The 23,698-nt window shown below is 44.3% G+C and overlaps 1 protein-coding gene across 1 annotated transcript; it reads right to left on the bottom strand.

Moving 5' to 3' along the window:
* Positions 1-1,115: 1,115 nt before the first annotated feature.
* CHRNA1 (cholinergic receptor nicotinic alpha 1 subunit) lies at positions 1,116-16,613 on the bottom strand (the record flags this gene model as incomplete). Its single annotated transcript, XM_081242257.1, has 9 exons — positions 1,116-1,247; positions 1,555-1,794; positions 2,945-3,168; positions 5,584-5,821; positions 6,300-6,495; positions 9,391-9,500; positions 10,557-10,601; positions 10,705-10,850; positions 16,571-16,613. The coding sequence occupies 9 exons, from the start codon at positions 16,611-16,613 to the stop codon at positions 1,116-1,118; spliced, it is 1,374 nt and encodes a 457-aa protein (XP_081098383.1).
* Between the last annotated feature and the right edge of the window lie 7,085 nt (positions 16,614-23,698).

Below are 23,698 nucleotides of genomic sequence, written 5' to 3'. Positions count from 1 at the left end.
GAGCTGATGGCCATTACTGAGCCCAGGGCTACACATATTCTAGTTCTGGGGTGAACTGCCTTGTGGCTTATAGGTTGCTATGGAGAAAGGAAATAATTTTCTCTCCTTGTCCAGAATTGCAGAAATGATGATGATATGTGCACACATTTCTGATTTCATTTATAGAACTAGAACCCCAAACAGGAGTGGGGTAAGGACTGGGGGAAAAGGCAGGTGGTTTAATTGGGAAGGCAGAAAGATGGCTGACACTAGGACTGAACCTCTCAGAAACACTGACCAGAGTCGCAGGATGGCCCAGATGGAGCCAGAGTTGATCCAAAGAGCAAGCGAGCAGATGAACTGGCCCAGCCCAGAGCTGCTTTGAACCTACAAGGTCTAGGTTCAAATGTCAGTTCTGCTTTTTATGGGGGGCCATGAACTTAACCTTCCTCAAGTTCAGTTTCCGCATTTGTAAAACAGGGACAGTCATGAGAGTTCTGAGGATAAATAAAAACATGCCTGCGAGCCCATTCCCACAGTGCCTGGGCCCACACTCAATACAGGTTAGGACCTCTTTTCCCTCAAACACCAAGCATCAAGCTCAGGTGCTGTGTTAGACTGGGAAGACCTTCCCTCACCTCCAAGTTCTACTTTAAAGCATGAGTTTTTGAGCAAGTTTGCATTGTGGTGGCCATTCTAGAATTTTCATATTGTCTTTCTACTGCTTTCTTTCTCTCCAAGTCAAATGTTTTATCTTTTTGGGACTGGTAGATGGGGCTCTTTTAGCAGGTACAAAACTGACTTTTAAGCAAAGGATAGACTCTTTGCGTAAAATTTAAAAATTTTAAAAACTAACAGAAAAGCTCAGCTATCCTGGGCAAAATTCTTCTGGACACTGTTGGAAATGAACGCTTCATGTAGCAATCCAGATTCATTTACTGCAAAGGGTTCACTCTCCAGGCAGCTACAGCAGGAGCGAAGGGAGAAGCAATGTGAAGACACTTTGAGGCCATAATCTTATGTAAACAGAAACTTTTGTCATGAATAATAAATACAGAAAATTAAATGTTTGATAAGTGAGCATGTATCCAAGTAGACAAATTTCCCTGTCGCTGAGCTTCCGCTCAGCTTTCTGCTCATCCTTGCTGATTTAATTCAATGAGCCGACCTGCAAACACAGCCAGCGTTCCGATGATACAGACGAGCATGAAGACTCCGAGGAGAATGTGGTCCATCACCATTGCAACATACTTCCATTCCTCGGCCGCCTGGGAGAGAGGAATATGTTAGAATTTCCGTAAGATGATCATGGACTCACGATGTTCGTGCTATCCATCATCTAGGGGCCCTTCAATCTGTTGATCATCCCTCCACTGGCATTATGATCTTTATTTTTTAAATAGGTTATTCACAATATGATGACTTGCTAAGATGGCCTAGGGGGTCTCTGGGCACATCTTACGTCAGTAGCTGCCCCTTGAACGCCAACCTTCCCATCAAGCCAAACCCATCCCTCTGTGCTCGAGCATTTGACCATTTAAACAAGAGGTGCAGATCTCAAGCCACAGAGCTTACGTTATTGGACTCCTGGTCTGACTTCATGGTCTCTGCAATGTATTTGATGCCCTCAATGGCACTTTTCACCTCGGGGTGTTTGATCAGGGGAGAGTGGAAACCCATGGGTGGAGGTCCCGGCTTCCCAGAAATGTCAGAAATATCAATGTCTTCTGTAAAAATTTTTTTGTCTTGTTTTTCTCTGGATGGTCTTTTCATCGTGGAGAAGAACATGATATTTGGGATAGTGTCGATAAAAACCTATAACAAAATAAAAAAGAAGTCCATGTATGGGAATTATTGTCAGCAGGGCAAGCATCAAAGTCTGATTTTGCATAAGCAATGTGACCTTACGCGAATCATTCAGCTTCTCTGGGCCTCAGCCTCTTTGTCCCTAAAACAAAAGGACTCTACTAGATTTTCTCAAAGCTTCCTCGTCTGTATCCTGAGACCTGTCAAATGACTAAGGCTAACAGAGATGATTCTGTAATGCCAGCAGCTTGCCACTGGAGGGAGCCTGTGTGCAGCTAGTGACTCAAGAAACCAATGAAGCTTAAGCTTCCAGACCCTCTGTAGGCACCCACTTCTTTCGAGGCCTGTGTCCTCATGATCAAAAGGTTAAAGAAAGGGCTCCTCCCACTAAAAAAATATATATAAGGTTCCGGCCCCACACTGTTTTCTTCTGTTTCTTGTTCCTGAAGAAATGCAGCATAGGTATTGCCAGGAGTCACTTGGCCTTTAGAGAAGCAGGGGACTGTCTCTCCTCCCAAAAGAATACATTGCAAGCAGTAGTTTCTCTGTCAATTCATAACAAATCTTTTGCATTGTGCACAAAAGACTGGACGTTAGTGTCTCTGTGAAGATGTATAAAAGAACCAACATATTGGAAATGTTAACACATTTTAAAATTCAGTAATGTAAATATTTGAGACCAAGTTCCTCACTAAAACTTTTTGACAATCTCTCATCAAGCCCCCTCCCTACCCCCACTCCCAATTTCTAGCCCTTATTCTAGTCTCAGCAGATGATTCTACCAGCAAAAAAATAAGCAGTCTGTTCACAAACTGGAAGACAAAAACAGACATCTCAAGATTTCAAAGCATTTGAATAAAAGGATAGTGATTTATTCATCTTCTCTAATCAAAGAGATTTTTAAGGTTGAGTTTGGAATGGGCTTTGTTAATTCTGGTTTTCTTATCTCCCTGGGGTGGTTGCTTGAGTTATTTATACCCAGTAAGAAGCCAAAGAAAGTTCCTTCCCCAAAACCCCTACAGCCCAGAAAGGACTTTCCGTTCCTAAGTGCCCACAAGGGTTACCTAGGAGGCCACTGGCCATACAGAAGAGTAGACCTGCGGATGCCTTGAGGGAGGGGCGGCCCTGTGCAAAGTGTGCCGGGGCCTTGCTCACTCACCTTCCGCACCCACTCAGGCATGACGTGGGTGCTGGGGGAGCGGTGGTGCGTGTTGATGACGATGACGGTGATGATGATGGATGCGATGACGAACACCATGGTGAACAGCATGTACTTCCCAATCAAGGGCACTGCACTGGAGGTGGAAGGGATCAGCTCCACAATGACCAGAAGGAACACGGTTAAGGACAGCAGGACAGAGATGCTCAGAGTCATCTTCTCTCCTGGACAAAAGAAGAAACAAACACAACACACCTGTTATGGGCTAAATTGTTCTTCCGCCCTAATTTATGTGTTGAAACTCTAAGCCCCAGCACCTCAGGGACTGTTTTGGAGATAGGGCCTTTAACGATGTAATTCAATTAAAATGAGGTCTTAGGGTGGGCCCTCATCCAATATGACTGGTGTCCTTATCAGAAAAGGAGATTAAGACAGCCACACACAGAGGAAAGACCATGTGAGGACCCAGGCTGAAGACAGCCATCTGCAAGCCAAGGAGAGAGGCCTCAGAGGAAACCAACCCTGCTGACGCCTTGATCTTGGACTTCCAGCCTCCAGCACTGTAGGAAAATAAAGTTCTGTTGCTTAAGCCACCAGTCTGTGGTCCTTGGTGAAGGCAGCCCTAGCAAACAAGCACACCACCAAAACCCAAGGGTGAGAGGAATGTGACCGTCATGTTCTCAAGGTCTCGTTGTGGGGAATTTTTTCTGCAGAATTTCCTATGAGACCTTGGCACCTTAACTCTGCTGATGATGGCAAGTGGCAGGCGTTTCCATTAGAGGCTGCCAAGCAGGAAATTCTACTTCACCTCTTGCCCAGCATTCCGTTTCTTGGCGGAACTCAGGGAACCCAGGGAGGTTCTGGGTGGTAATCGAGACCCCAGATGGCAGTTTTTCCATCTGCAGCAGAATGTCTTAAACCTCACCAAACTGAACTGCAGCCTGGCCTACTTGTTACCCAGCAGATGGATGGGCAGCACAGAAGTACATGTATCTTTTTCTCATTGTGGGAGCAAGCTGCAAGACCAAAGCCGAGAAAGGACAAAATCAATGATTTCACACCACTCACTTTCTCATCTTCATCTAAGGGGATGATTTGGGTTTTTTTTCTTGTTTTGACTTTTTTTGTTTTTCATGCTAAGGGATGAGGGATTCCCCTTCCCCTGAATCTTTTCTCCAGGCCCTACAATTTCAGGGTGAACAATTCCCAGATGGTGTCTTGCTTGGACAAGTAAACAAGAAAGCCAGGGGCTGGATGGCACTGGAATATTTTTGTGGGGATTGACCAGCTCAGATGCAGTAGAGAGACTTTGGAAGGGACTTTCCTTGGGATGGTCTTGGTGTTTGTGTCCTGGGAAACCCCTCGTGTGGCCCTGCTTTACAGTGTGGAGCTTTTTGCATTCTGGATGCGTCCAGATGCTAGGAATATACACAGGATCCAGAGTGGATGCAAACAAGATACTGTCAGTTTCTGGTGGGTAGGAAAGTCTTCAAAAGTAAAAAAGAAAACAGAATTATAAATATAAAATATTGATCAAGGTACATCAAATTTCTTGATTAATGATAATGATAGCTAACAATTATCAAGCAGTCTCACTGTTCTAAATGCTTTTCAAGCATAAATTATTTAATATTAATAGAAACTCTGATTAGTTTCCATATTGCCCTGCCTAGAGTTTTCTCTCTTTAAGAAGCTTCATTTGATTAGAAAGGTGAAAAAATACTTGTTTGTGATCATTTGTTTAAGAATGAGTACAATCCCTAGAACATATGTTCTCTGGGGAAAATTCTGCCTTATTCTCTACCTTATCCCTGTCTTGTAACAGTTGTTTAAACGGTATATGTTGAGTGAGTGAATGTGTAAGGTTTTTTTTTTCTTGTTGGAAAGTTGGATTTAGACTTCTGTGGGGTGTTTTTTTTTTTTTGGCCTTCTGATAAAATTGTTATCTCTCATAAGTTTGAGGACCACCTTACCATCTTTCTTTTTTCCCTGCTTGTCTGCCGTAAATCATTTAAGAGCAGTGACTTGCTTGCAGGCATATGTGTTCCCTTTCCCCCTTTTCTGTAGATTGTTGGTGTCTGGTGAAATTATGTCACAGATGTGATTACTCAGTAGGAGGTAAGTAAGTTGTCCAGGCTGATATGGGAGAAAGAATTGCCACTTGGGAAGTATGGTGTTGTGTGTAAAGATACTGCCATCTGGAGAATAGATACACAAAAGCTATTTTCAAGGGGCAAGCCGTGGGCAAAGGAGGCAAGACCTGATTAGTCACATACAGCAAGTGACTTCATGGGGAACGAGGCATCGGTAGTGTCTGTGATCCACGCCTTACCCAGCACATTTCGGGGCACACAGCAGGTATTCAGCAAATAGGTGCTGGTGGTTATTCACTTAACCAGACTGAGCTATGTATGCGCATCTTCAGGGTCCCATTCAGCTCTCTGCCTGCTCTGTAGTCTGCCCCAGCTGGGATTTCACCACTGCACATGGCCAGTCAGTACACGCATCCTCCCAGGGATGATGATTTGGGTCCGTCTGCCTGTATTTGTTTATTAGCCGTGGTTATTTCTGGCTTCCCCCAAAATAATAGCCCGAGATCCGTCAGGGTCAGCAGCTGCCGCCATGGCAGCTGCACCCACCTGAGTCTGTGGGCAGGTAGAACACCAGGCCGGTTAAGAAGGAGAAGAGCAGGCAGGGAATGATGACGTTGACGATGAAGTAGAGAGGCAGGCGCTGCATGACAAAGTGGTAGGTGATGTCCAGGTAGGGGGTGGAGGGGCAGCAGGCGTAGAACACCCAGTGCTTCCAGCCCCGGGACTCCTTGATCACCCATTCCCCACTCTCCATGAAGTTGCTTAGGTCTGGCTGGTCGCTTTCCTGAGAAGATGGAACGAAACTTTGAATTCCCAGCCTCCTCACCCTGAGGAGGGGGAGGGTTTCCTAATCAGCTGTGACAAGGCAACCGATCCCAGCACTGTCACATACCCAGGAGGGACCCTGGGTTACCTTCGCTTTGGGGTAAAATAAGGGGGTTTGGACTATTGGGATTCTCCATGTTGACTATACATTCAAGTCACTTGGGAGCTTTAAAATATATTGGTGCCCTAGCTCCACCCCAGTCTGATTAAATCAGAATTCTTGGGCCTGAGCCTGGGCATAGAGAATTATTTAAGCCCCAGGTGGTTCTCTTATACAGTGCATCAAGAGCCTTCCCAACCAATTGAGAACCATCAAACTAGACAATCCCCAAAGTTCGAATGGGTGCTGAGAGCCTATGATAATGGAGGGGCAGAGTTGGAGACCTGAATCATGCTTTTCCTGCATCCAACCTCCTCACAGTTAGGTCACCACCTACCGGGTTGATGGCCACCACGGATCCGTCATAGGTCCAGGTGCCCAGCTTCATGCTGCAGTTCTGTTCGTCAAAGGGAAAGTGGGTGACGATGATCTCACAGTAGCTTTTAAAGATGGCGGGAGGTGTCCACGTGATGTGGCCAGTGTAGTCCAGGAGCACTTTGGTGAACTTGACAATGGCAAAGTCACCATCTGCACTACAATTGGGATAAAAGAGGAACAGGGATCCAAGTGACAGATGAGCCTTCAATTCTGCTTGGGGATGTTAACGGGAGACAGTTGTTAATTATTCAGGTGCTAATTATAGAAGCTTTCTTTTGCACTTCATCGCTTTTTATCTGTGGCAATGTTTTTCAAATTTGTCTGATAATAAGGGTCACTGGGGTGCTTGTTTAAAATATAGATTCCTGAATCTAAAAAATAATACAAGTGAATCTTTACAGAACAGAAACAGATTCACAGATAGAAAACAAACTTATGGTTACCAAAGGGGAGAAGGAGGGGGAGGGACAAATTAGGAGTATGGGATTAACGGATACAAACTACTATACTTAAAATAGATAAGCGGGCTTCCCTGGTGGTGCAATGGTTGAGAGTCCGCCTGCCGATGCAGGGGACACGGGTTCGTGCCCCGGTCTGGGAAGATCCCACATGCCGCGGAGCGGCTGGGCCCGTGAGCCATGGCCGCTGAGCCTGCGCGTCCGGAGCCTGTGCTCCGCAACGGGAGAGGCCACACAGTGAGAGGCCCGTGTACCGCGCACACACACACACACACACACACAAAAGATAAGCAACAAGGATTTAGTGTATAGCACAGGGAATTATATTCAATATCTTGTAATAACCTATAATGGAATATAATCTGCAAAAAATCTGAATCTCTATGCTATATACCTACAACTAACACAATATTATAAATCAACTACACTTCAATAAAAAATAAAACAAAATATAGATTCCTGAGCACCATCTAAGTGCTGAATCAGGATATCTAGGGATGAACCTGAGAATCTACAGTTTTAAAGGAATAACAAGTGACACGGATTCACTGCATCCCAGATTTTTCTTCCCAGTCCTCAGTAGTATTTGTGATGTCAGTCTCCATGTATCCCTTCTCTGATATACTTTGAAAGTTAATTGAGAAGAAAAACAGGAATTTTAAATAAAAACATGTCTAGTGGCTCATTACGGTGACAAGCACGTTAAAGAAGGGGTCTATTACCTTTAAAGAACTATTTAGACCCCAGTGGGGTGGGGTCACAAACTCAGATGCTTCCAGGGCCACGCAGGCAAGGAAGGAGGGAGGGTTGAGCCTGGCATGGGGAGAGACCCTCTCTCCTCTGAGGAAGACACCACTCAGCTCTGCCGTGGTGTCTGCGTGGGAGCAAAGGCTCCATGTTGCCTGATATCGGATTCTTCCTTGGAAGCTGGGAATCAAGACTTTTAATCCAAAGTTGCCACATATATATATATATATATATATATATATATATATATATATATTTTTTTTTTTTTTGCGGTACGTGGGCCTCTCACTATTGTGGCCTCTCCCGTTGCGGAGCATAGGCTCCGGACGCGCAGGCTCAGCGGCCATGGCTCACGGGCCTAGCCGCTCCGCAGCATGTGGGATCCTCCCGGACCAGGGCACGAACCCGCATCCCCTGCATCGGCAGGCAGGTGGACTCTCAACCACTGCGCCACCAGGGAAGCCCCAAAGTTGCCATATTTTTGAATGTTGGATTTTTCTAGAGAAGTTAAAAATTCAGATTTTAATGTATTTCCCAATTTTCAAATGTTGGCAATAATTTCTCATTAAAAAAGGCAACATGGTAGATAGTAAAAAATAACAAACTATTTCTGCAGGTCTTGTTCAGTGGGTGGTCTGCTCATTCCAGAACAGCCTGCGCTCCAGGGCCTTGGCAGAGAGCAGGACAGTATAATAGGTGCTGAAAAGCGGGTGGGGTCTACCTTGCTGGGCTTTCAGGGACATGTGTTATATATTGTGCCTCACTTCATAAATCAAGAGATTTTCTTCTCATTAATTTTTCCTTGGGACTGAGAAGAGGCTCTATCCAGAAAACTATGCAGCTTGAGACCCTCCCAACAGAGCAGAGGGAAAAGATGGTCTGTCTCTCCTTCTAAGCAAGTGAAACAGGATTCTCTCCCCTATGAGGGTCTTTCTGAGTGAGCTTAGCAAAAGGACCTGAGGATTTTAATTGTTTCCCTCAGATTCTCAGTGAAAGAGAAACTTAACTCTGAGAGATAGACACTCTGTCCCTATGAACATACTTGTCCAAAAGTTTACACAAATGATTGTGTACTTTGACTCAAGTTTGAATCCCAGGTCGGATTGGAAAATATGTAATAAAATATCAAAGTTGGGGAGGGTCGTCTTAAAAGGTATCATTTCTGCTCACTAGCCCTGGCCACCTTCCCTGGTGAGTCTGCTAGAACGCACAGCCTGCTCGCTCCAGACACGTGCTGTAGAATGTCAGACCACAAATCCTCTAGGCCAGTGTTGAATGCTCCTGCCTGGGAAGGATGCTCTTTGCAATGAACATTCCCTGACAAATGAAGGGCGTATGATAATGAACGTGTCATTAAATTGGAGTGTCTTGAATCACATTATAATTTCACAACATGCAGTCTGTCACAGAGCCCAGTGGATGGGCTACATAGGCATCCCAGGCCATCAGCAGCACGCGGCATCTTGGGATGCTGTGAGGGTGTGATGAATAACAACCCCAGGAGGTTCAGACCTATTGGTTGGAAGGACATTTAATTCCAAGGAACTCAATTATATGACGTTTGGGTTCCTTGGATAGTTGCCATATACCCTACAGGAGCTCTCAGGGATTAAATGTCCCCCACCCTGCAGCCCTGTTTCAATTTGGCTCTGATAATTGTTTCTATTCATAACACGAGACACCATATGGCACCCCTAGCATGTCAACTTGGCTCTTGGTTTTTAAGGGTTATTTAATGTGAACAGTGGTGAGACGCATGCCAAGAGTGGCAGCCCTTCCGTTAGGGCACTTGGGCTCCACCTGCCCCCATAATGTCGGCCTCCTCATCCTGTCTGTTTTGCTTACTTGTTATAAAGAACTAGGTCTGGGCGCCAGATCTTTTCCGATGGAATGTGAATTTTTTTCACGCCACCATAGTCGTCTGGGTTCCATTTTAAGTTGTAATCCACCCATTGCTAGAAATGAAGACATTTCGTCGATTAAAAATATTTTTAAAATCTAGGGTTATCAAGAGCTCTGATGAGCATGGTAATTCAGGTATGGACAGAAATTGTGTTCCAGTAAGAAGGGTTTGATTCAGAATTCAGTTTTCCCTTTAGTAACAAGTAAGAGCAAACACAGAGCACTGAGTACATGCAGGAACTGTTGTAGGCATTTTACCCATATTCATCATTTAGACCTCACAAAGTTCCCATGAGGTAGGAGTGATTATTGACCCCATTTTACAGGTGAGAAAACAAAGGTAGCCCCAAGTAACGCCACCACATGGTAGCAGATCTACCAGGTACACTGCCCACCTTAGGAAAGGAGAACGACCCTATTTGGAATGTTTTCCTCAAGCAGGCAACATCATATTTTTAAAAAGTATTATATTTTCTTCTACATTATGAAAGAAACGTATACCCAATGCAGCAAATTTGGATAACACAATGTTGAATTGTCTCCCCCAAATTAATATGAAGTTCTAACCCCCAAGACCTCAGAATGTGACCTTATTTGGAGTTAGGGTCTTTACAGAGGTAATTAAGTTAAAGTGAAGTCATTAAGGTGGGCCCTAATCCAATATGACTGGTGTCCTTATAAGATGGGGACATTTGAAGACAGATACATATTCAGGAAGAAAGTCATGTGAACGTGAAGAGAACCAATTCTGAGCAAAGCAGAGAGGCCTGGAGCATGTTCTCCCTCACAAACTCAGAAGGAACCAATTCTGCCAACACCTTAATTTTGGACTTCTGACCTCAAAAACTGTGAGACAATAAGTTTCTGTTGTTTAAGCTGTCCAGGTTGTGACTTTGTTCCAGGAGTCCTAACAAATTAATACACACAGAAAAAGCACAAAGTACAATAAAAAATAAACACCAAAACATGATCCACAGTCCCACTACCCCAAAATATCTACTTTTAACATTTTGGTACATATCCCTGCTACCTAAATTGATTCCCTCTGGGCCCATGTTAAATTTCAGGTGAATAAAAACAACATGAATGCAATTATCTAGCTGAGTTACCTGTTTCAGACGAACATTGGTTGTCACGATCTGATTTACTTCATCCTGAAAAAAAGATAAGGCCCCATCTTTAGGAGGACAAGAGGGGAGCCAGGGGAGGATGCTCCAGGGTGGGAGGTGTAGAGAGCCTGGAGCTCTCTTGTCTCACCACGTTGATGAGCTGTATCAGCTGCAGGCCCACCGTCACCTCCACGGCCTTGCGGTGGTCTTCCACGGGCCGTACGACGCTGTTGTAGTTTTCAAATAGCTTTGCCACCAGGCGGGTCTCATGTTCGGAGCCCAGGACGAGGCCAGCTGAGACAGCAAACAACACACTCACTGTCAGAGTCTGCTCCCACCCTCGACACACACTGACTAACGTGGGTAACTGAGGTGTGGCCAGCTCATGGAAGGCACGCAGGCCCCCTTGTTGAAGGGCTCCCTGATGCAGCTATTATTGCCTTGAATTCCTTTCCAAGTGCAGCTGCCAGTGTGGTCCCTTCCCAGTGGGGCATGCCAGATTATCATGCATTTGTACTTTGGACAGATGACATTCCTTCATCCCGCATCTGGCTGCATCAAGTTTGCTAGGAACACGCACACACAAGAAGAAAGGTCCACACAAAGTCGGTGTTGGTATTTCAGAATCTGGTCATGATGCAATGAAATCTCAGATTGGCTGGCCTCAGAGCTCATGATGCTATGAACAGCCCACAATTGATGCTGATTCACACCCACTAGGATGTTATTCCATAATTAACAAAATTAAAATTGACAAATATTGGTGAGGTTACAGAGAAACTGGAATCCTCATATGTTGCTGGTGAGACGTAAATGGTGTAGCTGCTGTGGAAAGCAGTTTGGTGGTTTCTCACACAAGTTAAACACAGAGCTACCATATGACCTAGCAATGCCATTCCTGGGTATATCCACAAATGAACTGGTCATACAAAAATTTGTACATGGGGTGGAGGGTGTATAAATTAGGAGGTTGGGATTAACGTATACACACTACCATATATAAAATAGGTAACCAACAAGGACCTACTGGGCATTACACTCAATATTCTATAAAGGAAAAGAATCTGTAAAGGAATATATATACATATATATATGACTGGATCACTGTGCTATACACTTGAAACTAACACAGTATTGTAAGTCAACTATACTTCAATTTAAAAAAGAAACCAAAAAAACCCCAAAGCCAACAAAAATGTGTACATGAATATTCATAGCAATATTTACAATAGCAATATGGTAGAAACAACCCACATGTTCATCAATGGATAAATGGATAAACAAATTGTGGTATATCTATGCAGTAGAATATTATTCAGCCATGAAAAGGAATGAAGTTCTGATACATGCTACAGCATGAATGACTCCTGAAAACATTATGCTAAGTGATAGAAGTCAGACACAAAAGGGCACATTGTATGATTTCATTTATATGAAATATCCAGAATAGGTCAATCCATAGAACAGAGAGTAGGTTAGTGGTTACTAGGGACTGTGGGGACTGGGGAATTGGAGTGACTGCTAATGGGCCCAGGGTTTCCTTCTAGGGTGATGAAAAAGTTCTGGAATTAGTGGTGATGGTTGCATAACATTGTGAGTGTACCTAATGCCACTGGATTGTGTACTTTAAAATGGAAATTTTATGTAATGTGTATTTTACCATGGTAAATCTTACATACTTATGTATTTTTCCATATTTTTTTTTTTTTTTGTGGTACGTGGGCCTCTCACTGTTGTGGCCTTTCCCGTTGCGGAGCACAGGCTCCGGACGCGCAGGCTCAGCAGCCATGGCTCGTGGGCCCAACCGCTCCGCAGCATGTGGGATCCTCCCAGACCGGGGCACAAACCCGCGTCCCCTGCATCGGCAGGCAGACTGTCAACCACTGCGCCACCAGGGAAGCCCTCCATAATTTTAAAAATAAAAAAATAATCACTGCTGATGGGCCCATGCCCCAATTAAGTTGCTAAGAGTGAAAACCACATGTTCTGCTGACCTGGGTTTGGGGCTCCTATTTGGAGCATGAATGATTCCAAAGAATCTTTACTACGTTTTCCTTCAGCATGGAGGGCAATATCATCCAGTATTCTCAGAGCCCACAGGCTTTGTGTGTTGAGCGTGATGTGGTCCTCACCAGCAGGCAGGCAGACATTCTTGCCTGAGATTCCGAGAAGTGGGCTGACTTGTCTGCGGTCATGCAGCTAGGGCAGAGCTGAAGTTAGAGCCGGTCATTCTGTGCCGTGCTCCTGTACTCACTTTTAATGTTATGAATGTGCTGGAAACTGTACAGCGACATGTGCCATTATTCCTATGAGAAAATGTGTTCCAAATTCCAACAAGTTCCTTATGAAGGATCTCTGTAACTCAAGCCTGCTGTGGTTTGGGGGTTGCCTGTTCAGGGCTGGGAGAGGAAGTAGACACACGATCCATTTGCCCGGATTCATGTAACCAGATCTCCCCTTTCCACAGGTTATTGCTGAAACTACACTTTTTCCCTGGGCCAAGACAACTTTAAAATTGAAATGAGTGAGATGCTTTCTCTTTTTTCCCAGTTGTGTTAACTGATCACCGCTAAGGCAGGTGATTGGTTTTTTATTTTTCTCCTTCAATCCTAAGTTTGGAAGTGTTTGTCAACAAAATAATTATTAAGTAAAAAGTAATTCCATTTTCTATCTTTATTGATCAACAAAAATAATAACTAACACACCCAACTTGTTTTGTGCCAGACATTTTTCTATGTGCTTTATATGTACTAAGTCTTTCAATCCTCATAACTGGGTGTGGTATGTACTATCATTGTCCTCACTTTACAGATGAGGAAATTGAGGCCCAGATTTCATAAATGGTGGAGCCAGGATTGACACCCAGAGCCCATGCTCTCAACCACTATTTCTCATCCAGAACTTTATATCAGTTTGAAATAACCAATGCTATGGAATGAATTGAAACATTTTCATGCTCCCAGAAGTATGTGTTTTAATTAGCCTGTAGAGCTTTATTAAAGGTCCTGTATTTGTATTATCTTATTGAATCCTTATAAAAATTCTATGAGGTCAGTCTTTACTCCTACTTCACAGATGGGAAAACTGAGGTCTGGAGAGCTGAGCCATGCATTCATCACTCCCAGCTAGTTAGAGGTAGGATTATAAGTGGAGGCTGTCTGACGAGAGGGCCTGTGCTCTTTACCACCTCCCTAAAGGCAAATGTATCATGTCCATTCGAATTTTTGAAGGTTTCAGTATAGCTCAGATATCTTCATTATGACCTTCCTGGACTCTCTATATTGAATGCCTTACCTAGCCTACCTCTTCATTTCTAGTTTCCCAAATTTTCTGAACCTAAAAGGGTCTGTGCAGAGCTTTCATGTGGCATCTCCCCCAAACTACCTGCATTTGAGGACCCTTAGAGCAGCATGTTGTCCAAAGACCCAGGTCTTGCAGGTGCCCCACTGAGCCCCTGGGATGCAGCTGTCCTCTGTCCTCCACGCCTAGTCTATCCCGGGGCCCACCCAGCCCACAGTGGGAGCAATGGGGGACTGGCGTGGATCACTGAGTGCCTTGGCCACTGGGTTTGAGGTTATCGCTTTGGTGTTACCTTGGGCTGCTTATTTTTAAGTGACCGTTTATTCCAGTTTGACAGGAAGAACATACTAGAAAGCAACAGAGAGAGCAGATGGTCAGCATTCTGTGGCAGGAAAACTATGCAGGCCAACCCTAAGTTCTGCTAGGGAGTAGGGAGCACTGGGGAGCCAGGCACGGTCAGGGTTCCGGGGATACTCACTTCTTCCTCTGCACCCTTGCCAAGGCCAAGGGGCCTTGTGCCTTTCGTAATGAACTTCTAAGGAATTTCCAAGGAGGTCTCCATTTCTTAGACCATATTCGTTGGTATTCTTTTCTTTTTCCTCCCCAAAGCAGGGTAGAGTGATAGAAAACTTATAGGACCTGAACTCAGAATTCTAGGATTCTGTTCCCAACTCCAGTATGGTCTGGAGAATTGGACCATCTCTTCACGGATTCAATAAATCACAGTAAATACTTTCTTTAAAAGGCAGGATGTAAATTAATAAACACAGACAAACACATATGTAATGTCAGAGTCTCCCTTTTCAGCCAAATCATGCTGGTCATCCCTATTCAGATGGTGGTAACATTAATTCAGTCACATATTCGTTGAACATTTGCTGTGTGCAAAGCATTTTTTGAGTAGCTTTGAGGTTTTCCAACATGAATCGGATACAGATCCTGTCTTCCTACCTTCATGGACATTGATATTTTCCATTTATATAAATAACTGTAAACAAGCTGGAAAGTAATATGCCATAAGCAAGGTGGTAATGAAGTGCTTGGGATTCCTGAGCTGGGGGAGAGGAAAGGTTGTAATGAATGTGCTATAAAAATAGAACAGAGATCATTATGTGTTACGCTAACATGGGAAAAAGTGTCCCTCACTCTTGCCCCCAAAGGACTGAACCTAAGTAGGGGAACCCAGCCACAATTTTAAAGTGTTCTTTTGTACCATACTAGTCCAATCTGTATTTTTATGTGGGGAATAGCTTGGTGGGTTGGACAAAAGGAATTCTGTCCTGTTAATAGTCACCTTGGGTAATTCTTATCTCAACCTGGTACTGTGTTTCTTCCTACCTTTTCAATTTCAGGCTGTGTTTTCTGACCATGCACATAAAAAATGGAGTCTGATCACATTCCAAAGTTTGTACATGAAGTGACTTTGGGAAGGTCAGTCCATGTCTTTTAGACTCAGTTTCCCTATAATATAAATTTGAAAATGTTGGATTGCCTCATCTTGCTCTAAATTTCTGTTAACTATCCATGTGAATTGACACCAGCAAACTCTAGGTTTGATCTAAATACATATCACATACTTCAAAAAATAGCTAAACTTGCATTTTTGGAGATCCTTGGTGTCCTAAAAGATCTCTTAAGGATTTTTATATATAAACATATCACTTAAGAATTTCCATTGAGTGTGGTGTTTGCAAACACACATACACACACACACACACATACACACACACACCACCACCACCATCACCACCAAGCCAGCTTTGGTTTGATCGAGTCCAAATCCCAGAGGATATAGTTTATCAGAGTTTAGGCTATTTCCTTCAACTCTGCTATTGAAAACCATTTATAATAAAGCTCTTCACCTCTTTTGCCCAGAAGACCTGTGTTTGTCAGAGCAATATTAGAGAATAGAAATCACAGAATGTCAGTCGCCTTGTTTCTCAGTTGAGATGATATCACCAGTAAACTTTTATATGAAGCAATCAGCAAACATCTATTTCCCTCGACCGGAAGTTTGGGATTCAGGATAACTTTTCAGCTGCTGTGTTGTGACACATTCCAGAGCTGAACGCAGGTCAAGGGCTGTGCAAGGTTTTATGGTTTCAATTAAACCCAAATCTACATATAGTAGTGTCCTTAAAAAAAAAAAAAAGTAGGCCGTAATGCATTCATACGAATTTTTTTTTTAGCTTCAGAAGTTTAAAAAATTACAAAATATTTCATCTCTCATGGAGAGCGTTTAGTTACAGTTATGAAAAGGTTTCTCCCTCCAGCACATGGAGCTGTCAATCAATCCTCTTCATTATCAGAATTCTCCTAGAGCCATAAAAAGACTTGTTAACTATATTGCTTGTGATTATAAGTCACCCTTCTAAGTTCCTATAGTTGTTCAACTATGATAGCAGCTCCGGGATGGTAGAAGAGGTGCTGAATCAGATCGTACGGATTTACTAAGATGCAGGCACTGAAGGAAAGAGAGATTGCATGTCTACTTTGTACCTTTTGATCAGGCAGCTCCTATTTTAATTGGATAACCCAACTAAAAATCTTTATCCACAAACCCAATCAAGCCAACATCGGTGAGAAACAGGACAGAGCAGCCTGGGGCTGGTGAAGCCCTGCCATTCTGTGTTCCCATCAAAGAAGCAAGACTCTGGTTCGGGGGCTTCTAGTGCTTCAGCCTCAAAGGAGAGCCCCGCAGCCCTGGCACTTACCTGAGCAGAGGCCAAGGAACAGCAGGAGTGGCCGGGGCTCCATGGGCTAGTGGTGGGGTGTTCGCCTGGGCCGCTCTCTGGCTGGACACTCAGCTGCTGGAGGGTTTGGCAAGTGAGTGAGCTGAGCCAAGCTATTGTTTACACCACCTGTTTGTGGCAGTGACAGCTGGGCTGCCCGGAGCCCTGGAGCCCGGGGCTGAGGTCCTTACGTTATTGCAGGGCGGACAATTTACACAACTGCTGGACCTTTGACAAGTTGAGGGTGAACTGCACGGTGTTTTCAATGCACCATGAGTCAGGTCTTCATTAAAAAAAAAAAAAAAAAAAAAAAAAAAACCACGTTAGAGTAGGGAATGAATACTCCCTCCCTTTTGTATAAACCAGAACCTCATCTGTGTAGATTGATTTGATCAGGGTCACTGGGTCTGAGTAGCTAGTCAGCTGTGTGTGTAAGACACTGATCATCCTAAATCACAAAAATCCACATTCTACAAAGAGGAAAATTTATTTGCTCTGGTTCCCTCTAGGCTGAGAATGCCTGGGGCTTCTGTGAGGGAAGGAATTTGAGAAGAGTGGGGTTGGTGTCGCTGGAGAGCATTCCATGTTTGGTTGGGTTTGGTTTCAAACAACGGTGGCTTCTTCCATAAAACTGGTTTTACGATGGCCCCCGGAGTGGCTGTCCCCAGCCCTGTCTCTGTACCAGGCAATACCTATCCTGCGGTGCGCCATTAGCGACAGCAAACAGCTCACCTCCCATGTCCTGTTATTCAAGTGAGAAGTAATTAATGGGAAACTTGTCCCACTGCATAAGCGCCGTTCCAGGCTCCTACTTCCTGCGGTCATTCCTCTGCCTACTCTCACTCAGGGAAGCAAAGAGCAGAGTGCTTCAGTTTTTCAATTTATTTGTATAAAAAAAAATATCCGGGGCTTCCCTGGTGGCGCAGTGGTTGAGAGTCCGCCTGCCGATGCAGGGGACACGGGTTTGTGCCCCGGTCCGGGAGGATCCCACATGCTGCGGAGCGGCTAGGCCCGTGAGCCATGGCTGCTGGGCCTGCGCGTCCAGAGCCTGTGCTCCGCAACGGGAGAGGCCACAGCAGTGAGAAGCCCACGTAATGCAAAAAAAAAAAAAAAAAAAAAAAAAATCCCGAAAGCCAGTCGTTAGTGATTGCTCAGTCAGAGAAGGATTTTTACCAAAATAGAAAAGGGAGCAGTTATTTAAAGACACCCTGCCGGTTCCTTCCTTGCTTCCTTCTCAAATTGAATCAGGTGATGAAGCTCCTTCACCTCAAGCCCAAGAACAGCATCCTGGCCAATTCCTCCATTCCAGTGAGTCCAAAGAAAGAATTAGGGAAAGGGCTGGGAGTGTAGAGAGCTTAGAGTCTGCATTATTTATATATTTTTTACTTTAAATTGTGGGAGATGTGCTGTCAACAGAAAAATTGATTCCCTCCTTTCACATAGCATGGCACTGTGGCTACAAAGCCAGGGATACATCCCTTCACCCTGCCCCTTACATCTACATGGAGCCATGGGACTGAGTTCTAGAAAATGAAATGGGAGGGGAAATTTTATGAGACTCACCATCCTCCCACTGGAGCTCATCCATGCTCTTCTAGTCTCTGACTGGCTGGAATGGACATGGAATGGACATGACCCCCAGGGTGACCTTGGAAACCACATGTTGAAGGGGACTTTGCTTTTGATATCCTGAATCCTTGAATGACTCCAGGGAGGAGGGCGCCCCATTGACCTGGTTACCACCCAGCTCTATTTCATGAGAGAGAACAAAACTTTGACTGTGTCAAGCCATCAAAATTCTTGGGTTTATTTGTACAGAAGGTAGTTTTATCATTGTTAATACAAAATTTACTCCCTTGCATTGGGGATCTTAAAACATGTAGCACAGTGGGGAAGGTAAGAAAATTGGTACTGGAGGCAGAAAAGATGAAGATAATAGCAAATTACTTAATAAAACTGTTGTCCTGGATTTCTTTCTGAGCAGAGTATGTACCAAGCCGGTGGCTCTAGAGGAGGTTGGAAAACACAAAGTCAGTGTTACTTGTTTTGTTTTTTGACCACACAGTGTGGCTTGCAGGATCTTAGTTCCCTGACCAGGGATCGAACTCACGGCCCCTGCAGTGGAACGGTAGAGTCCTAACCACTGGACCTCCAGGGAATTCCCAGTTCTTACTGGCTTTGCTTAGGGAGTCTGTACAAGGAAGAGTCAAGCTCAGGCAACATTGGTTGGTTCAAGAACAGAAATGAAAGGGATAGGATGAGTCCAGAAATCTGGAGCCTTCCACTTTGAGCCCTAAGAGTAAGTGATAACATGGAGGAAAAAAAAAAAAAAAAAAAGGCTCTGAGCAACAAAAGCCCATTAGGACTTCTCAATACCTGGTCTCACCACTGTAGCAAAAATCGCTTAAGGTTGCTCTCTTCACGCTCAGGCCAGTTTCTTTCCCAGAGGGCTTCAAGATGGTTTCCATTAAGTTGGAGGAGAGAAGCCTAGGGGCTAGGGTGCAAAGAGGTAAATCAGGCTTGAGAATTGTGTCTGGTAAAGAACCTAGGTGTGCATACTGTCATGCGCGAATGACTGCAAAGAAAGATTTCAGAAGCTTACTAAATATTTGAAGGAATTGTATGGCCAAAGAATTCTGTTTTTTTTTAAGAGTTTTTTTTTAATGTCTTTATTGTAGTATAATTGCTTTACAATGTTGTGTTAGTTTCTGCTGTATAACAAAGTGAATCAGCTATATGTATACACAATCCCCATATCCCCTCCCCTTTTTTTTTTTTTTTTTTTTTTTTTTTTGCGGTATGCGGGCCTCTCACTGTTGTGGCCTCTCCCGTTGCAGAGCACAGGCTCCGGACGCGCAGGCTCAGCGGCCATGGCTCACGGGCCCAGCCGCTCCGCGGCATGTGGGATCTTCGTGGACCGGGGCATGAACCCGTGTCCCCTGCATCGGCAGGCGGACTCTCAACCACTGCGCCTCCAGGGAAGCCCTATCCCCTCCCTCTTGCATCTCCCTTCCACCCTCCCTATCCCACCCCTCTAGGTGGTCACAAAGCACCGAGCTGATCTCCCTGTGCTATGTAGCTGCTTCCCACTAGCTATCTATTTTACATTTGGTAGTGTATATATGTCCATGCCACTCTCTCACTTTGTCTAGAGTCTGTCATACAGAGTGAAGTAAGTCAGAAAGAGAAAAACAAAAACCGTATGCTAACACATATATATGGAATCTAAAAAAAAAAAAAAAGGTTCTGATGAACCTAGGGGCAGGACAGGAATAAAGATGCAGACGTAGAGAATGGACTTGAGGACACGGGGAGGGGGCCGAAGAGTTCCTGAACTCAGACTACAAAAACTCTTGTTGCCCAAGCCTTGAATCAGTCCTTGGGTGCCCAAAGACGCACTGGGGGAAAGCAAGCTACAGTCTCTGCAGGAGGGCACTGTCCACACTGCTCACCTCACATGCGGCCTTGGAGATAACGGACCAGGAAGAACCCCGGCAGAGGGCACATCCAAGAGCCACAGAGGGCAATGGACAAGGGAGCTCCGCCCAGAGAGCAAAATCAGAGACTTAACCAAGGAATTGTTGCAGACCCTCTCAGCGCCCAGCCACGTTCCCTTGGCTTTCACCTCGACTTGGAGAAATCTACTGACTGCCCACACCTGCAACCCTCTACCTGAGATTTTTTTTTTTTCCTGGCTGTAGGACAGGGGACACGATGGAAGTGCAAGGGAATTAATGCCCCGCAAAACAGCCCTCAACCACTGTCGGAGGATAAATTCCCGCCTAGGATGGGATAACTGAGGCACTCTCTGCACTGCGTCCTAGGGTTCGTCCATGGGATGGAGTCTTGGTTGCCCCTAGCGTACGTGGCCTGACAGCCTTGCCTTTATTCGTTTCTGTCTCTTTTCTGTCTCAGTGTCCCCACCCTGCCACCTCTCTGATAACCCCTTGCTGGGTCTGCTTCTGGGGAAATGCAAATCAAGACAGAATTTCTTGCACTGTCTGGGCAGGGGATCTTCACGATGACGTGAGTGGGTGCCTTTCCCACGTTTCCACCATCTTACCTATTCTCTTCTGTGGGTGAACCGCTGGAACTGCAGACTAAAAAAAAATATATTAAGGGGCTTCCCTGGTGGCGCAGTGGTTGAGAGTCTGCTTGTCGATGCAGGGGACGCGGGTTCGTGCCCCGGTCCGGGAAGATCCCACATGCCACGGAGCGGCTGGGCCTGTGATCCATGGCCGCTGAGCCTGCGCGTCCAGAGCCTGTGCTCTGCGGTGGGAGAGGCCACAAGAGTGAGAAGCTCACGTACCGCAAAAAAAAAAAAAAAAAAAAAAAAAAAAATATATATATATATATATATGTTAAAACTGCTATCATCCACAGGAGTAAACCTATTTTTTTCATTGAAAAGTTTATTATTAAAGTAATTCAACTTTCTTATAGAAAAATTGGAAAACAGATGAACAAAAAGAAAAACTTTTACCCATGATCCTTCTACCAGAAACATCTATGGTTAATGGGTTATTTTATATACATTCAGACTCTTTCCATGCATTTATGTATGTTTTATGTATTTGTGTATTTATTTTCACTGACCCCAAACCCTGCTTTATGTTGCTTGAAGTCAAAAGATTTCCTTTAAGTTTTAGGTTTTTATGCTAGGGAAATGATATTTTCAGGAAAAGATTAATTTTTTTGCAGGTTTATTGAGGTATAATTGACAAATAAAATTGTAAGATATTTAACGTGTACAATGTGATGATTTGACATCCATATACATTGTGAAAGGATTCCGCCCATGGCTTCATTTATTAAAAATTTTTGTCACTGGGCATTGCTATGTGCCAGGCACAGTTCTAGACATTTGGAATACATCAGTAAATAAAATGAAGATTTCTGTTCCTTGGGAAAAATGCATTCTAGTTGGCAGAGATTATCAATAAAAAAATATATAGAACTATACTCCAATTAAAAAAATAAATATATATACAGGTAATAAGTGAACTATTTAGTATCTTAACAGGTCAAAATGCTATGGAAAAAGTAGAGCAGGGTAAGGGGGATCGGGACAGCTGGAGAGGGCGTCGCAATTGTAAACGTGGTAGGTTGAGGGTACGCTTCGATGAGGATGAGGCATTTGAGCAAACACCTGAAGGAGGCGCAGATATCTGTGGTATGAGCATTCTAGGCAGAGTGAGCAGCAGTAGAGGTCCCCAAGGGGAGTGGGCCTGGAGTGCTGAAGTCGGAGCAAAGAAGCCAGCCCGGCAGGAGCAGAGTGAGGGACGGGGAGACGGCCAGAGGCTGAAGTCAGAGAGTAGCCTGGGGGCAGAGGGGACTCAGCACACCTTGTAGACTTTTACTCTGTGTGAGATGCGGAGCCCCTGCATGGTTTTGAGCAGGAGTGACATGATCTGACACATGTTGTAAAAGGGCAACTCTGGCTCCTGTGGCGACAAGAGGCTATAGGGGAGACAAGTTAGGAGCTACACAGTAATCCAGGAGGTGGATGGTGGTGGATGGGACCAGAGTGGATGCAGTGAGGGCCGTGAGAAGTAGTTGGATCTGGGAACTATATTCTGACACTAGGGCTAACGGGATTTCCTGAAGGATGGGAGCTGGATGCGGGGGAAAAAAAAAAAAAAAAGAGAGAGGATGATGATTAAAGATGATTTGCAGGGTTTTGGTGTGAACATTATGAAGGTTTTATGTGCCAAGAAGTGAATTAAGGAAGGCTGTGGATGGAGCAGATTAAAAGGGAGGAAAATCATGAGTTCTGTTAGTTTGAGGTGTCTATTAGAAATCTGAGCTGGCAGTTGGATTTAGGAGTCAAGAGATTAGAGGAGAGGACTAGACTAGCATAAATGGTGCTTAAAACCACGACTGGATAAGATCAAAGGAATGAGGAGAGAGAAGAGAACTAACATCACAACCACAATGAGTTATCACCTCACACCTGTCAGAATGGCTGTCATCAAAACGACCACAAATGACCCATGTTGGTAAGGTTGTGAAGAAAAGGGAACCCTCGTGCACTGTTGAGGGGAATGTAAATTGGTGTAGCCACTGTGGAAAACAGGATGGAGGTTCCTCAAAAAACTAAAAATAGAGTTACCATATGATTCAGTGATTCCATTCCTGGGTACATATGCAAAGAGAATGAAAACACTAATTTGAAAAGATACATGCACCCCCATGTTCACAGCAGCATTATTTACAACAGCCGAGATATGGAGCAACATAATTGACCACCAACAGATGAACAGATAAAGAAGACGTGGTATATGTATATACAATGGAATACTACTCAGCCATAAAAAAGAAGGAAATTTGCCATTTGCGGCAGCATGGATGGACTTGGAGGATATTATGCTTAGTGAAATAAGTCAGACAGAGAAAGACAAAGACTGTATGAGATCACTTATAGGTGGAATCTAAAAATTACAACAAACTAGTGAATATGACAAAAAAGAAGCAGATACAGAGAACAAACTAGTGGTTACCAGTGGGGCAAGGGAAGGGAGAGGGTAAGATAGGGGTAGGGGATTGAGAGGTACAAACTACTGTGTGTAAAAGAAATAAGCTACAGCAAACGGAATATAGCCAGTATTTTATAATAACTATAAATGGAGTATAACTTTTCAAAATGGTGAATCACTATGTTGTACACTTGAAACTTATGTAATGCTATAAATTAACTATACCTCAATTGAAAAAAAAAGTTGGGAAGAAGAGGAGGATGCAGCAAAAACTGAGAAGGAGGAAACACTGAGGCAGGAGGAGATTCAAGAGAGGATGGGGTTCTGAAAGCCAGGTGAAGGGCTCTGCAAGGAGGAAGGTGTGGCCCGCTGTGTTAAATGCTGCTGATGGAGCCCATGAGACGAGGACGGAAATGACCACAGGGCTTAGGAATATGGCGGCCACTGGTGACCTTGACATGTACAAAACCTGACTGGAGTAAGGTTTAAGAGGGGAGAAATTAGAGGGGCTTTACTGCAGGGCATAACAAGGAAATGAGAGAGAAGTCATCAATAGAAGTTGTTTTGTTTTGTGCCCTTTTTGGGGAAGGGAAAAATAACAGCATATTTACATGATGATTATAATGACCCAACA

This window comes from Mesoplodon bidens (genome assembly GCF_964165515.1).
Source record: "Mesoplodon bidens genome assembly, chromosome: 8".
Classification (NCBI taxonomy): Eukaryota; Metazoa; Chordata; class Mammalia; order Artiodactyla; family Ziphiidae; genus Mesoplodon; species Mesoplodon bidens.
The sequence above is the reverse complement of the archived record's forward strand: the minus strand, read 5'-3'. Positions and strand labels throughout refer to the sequence as shown.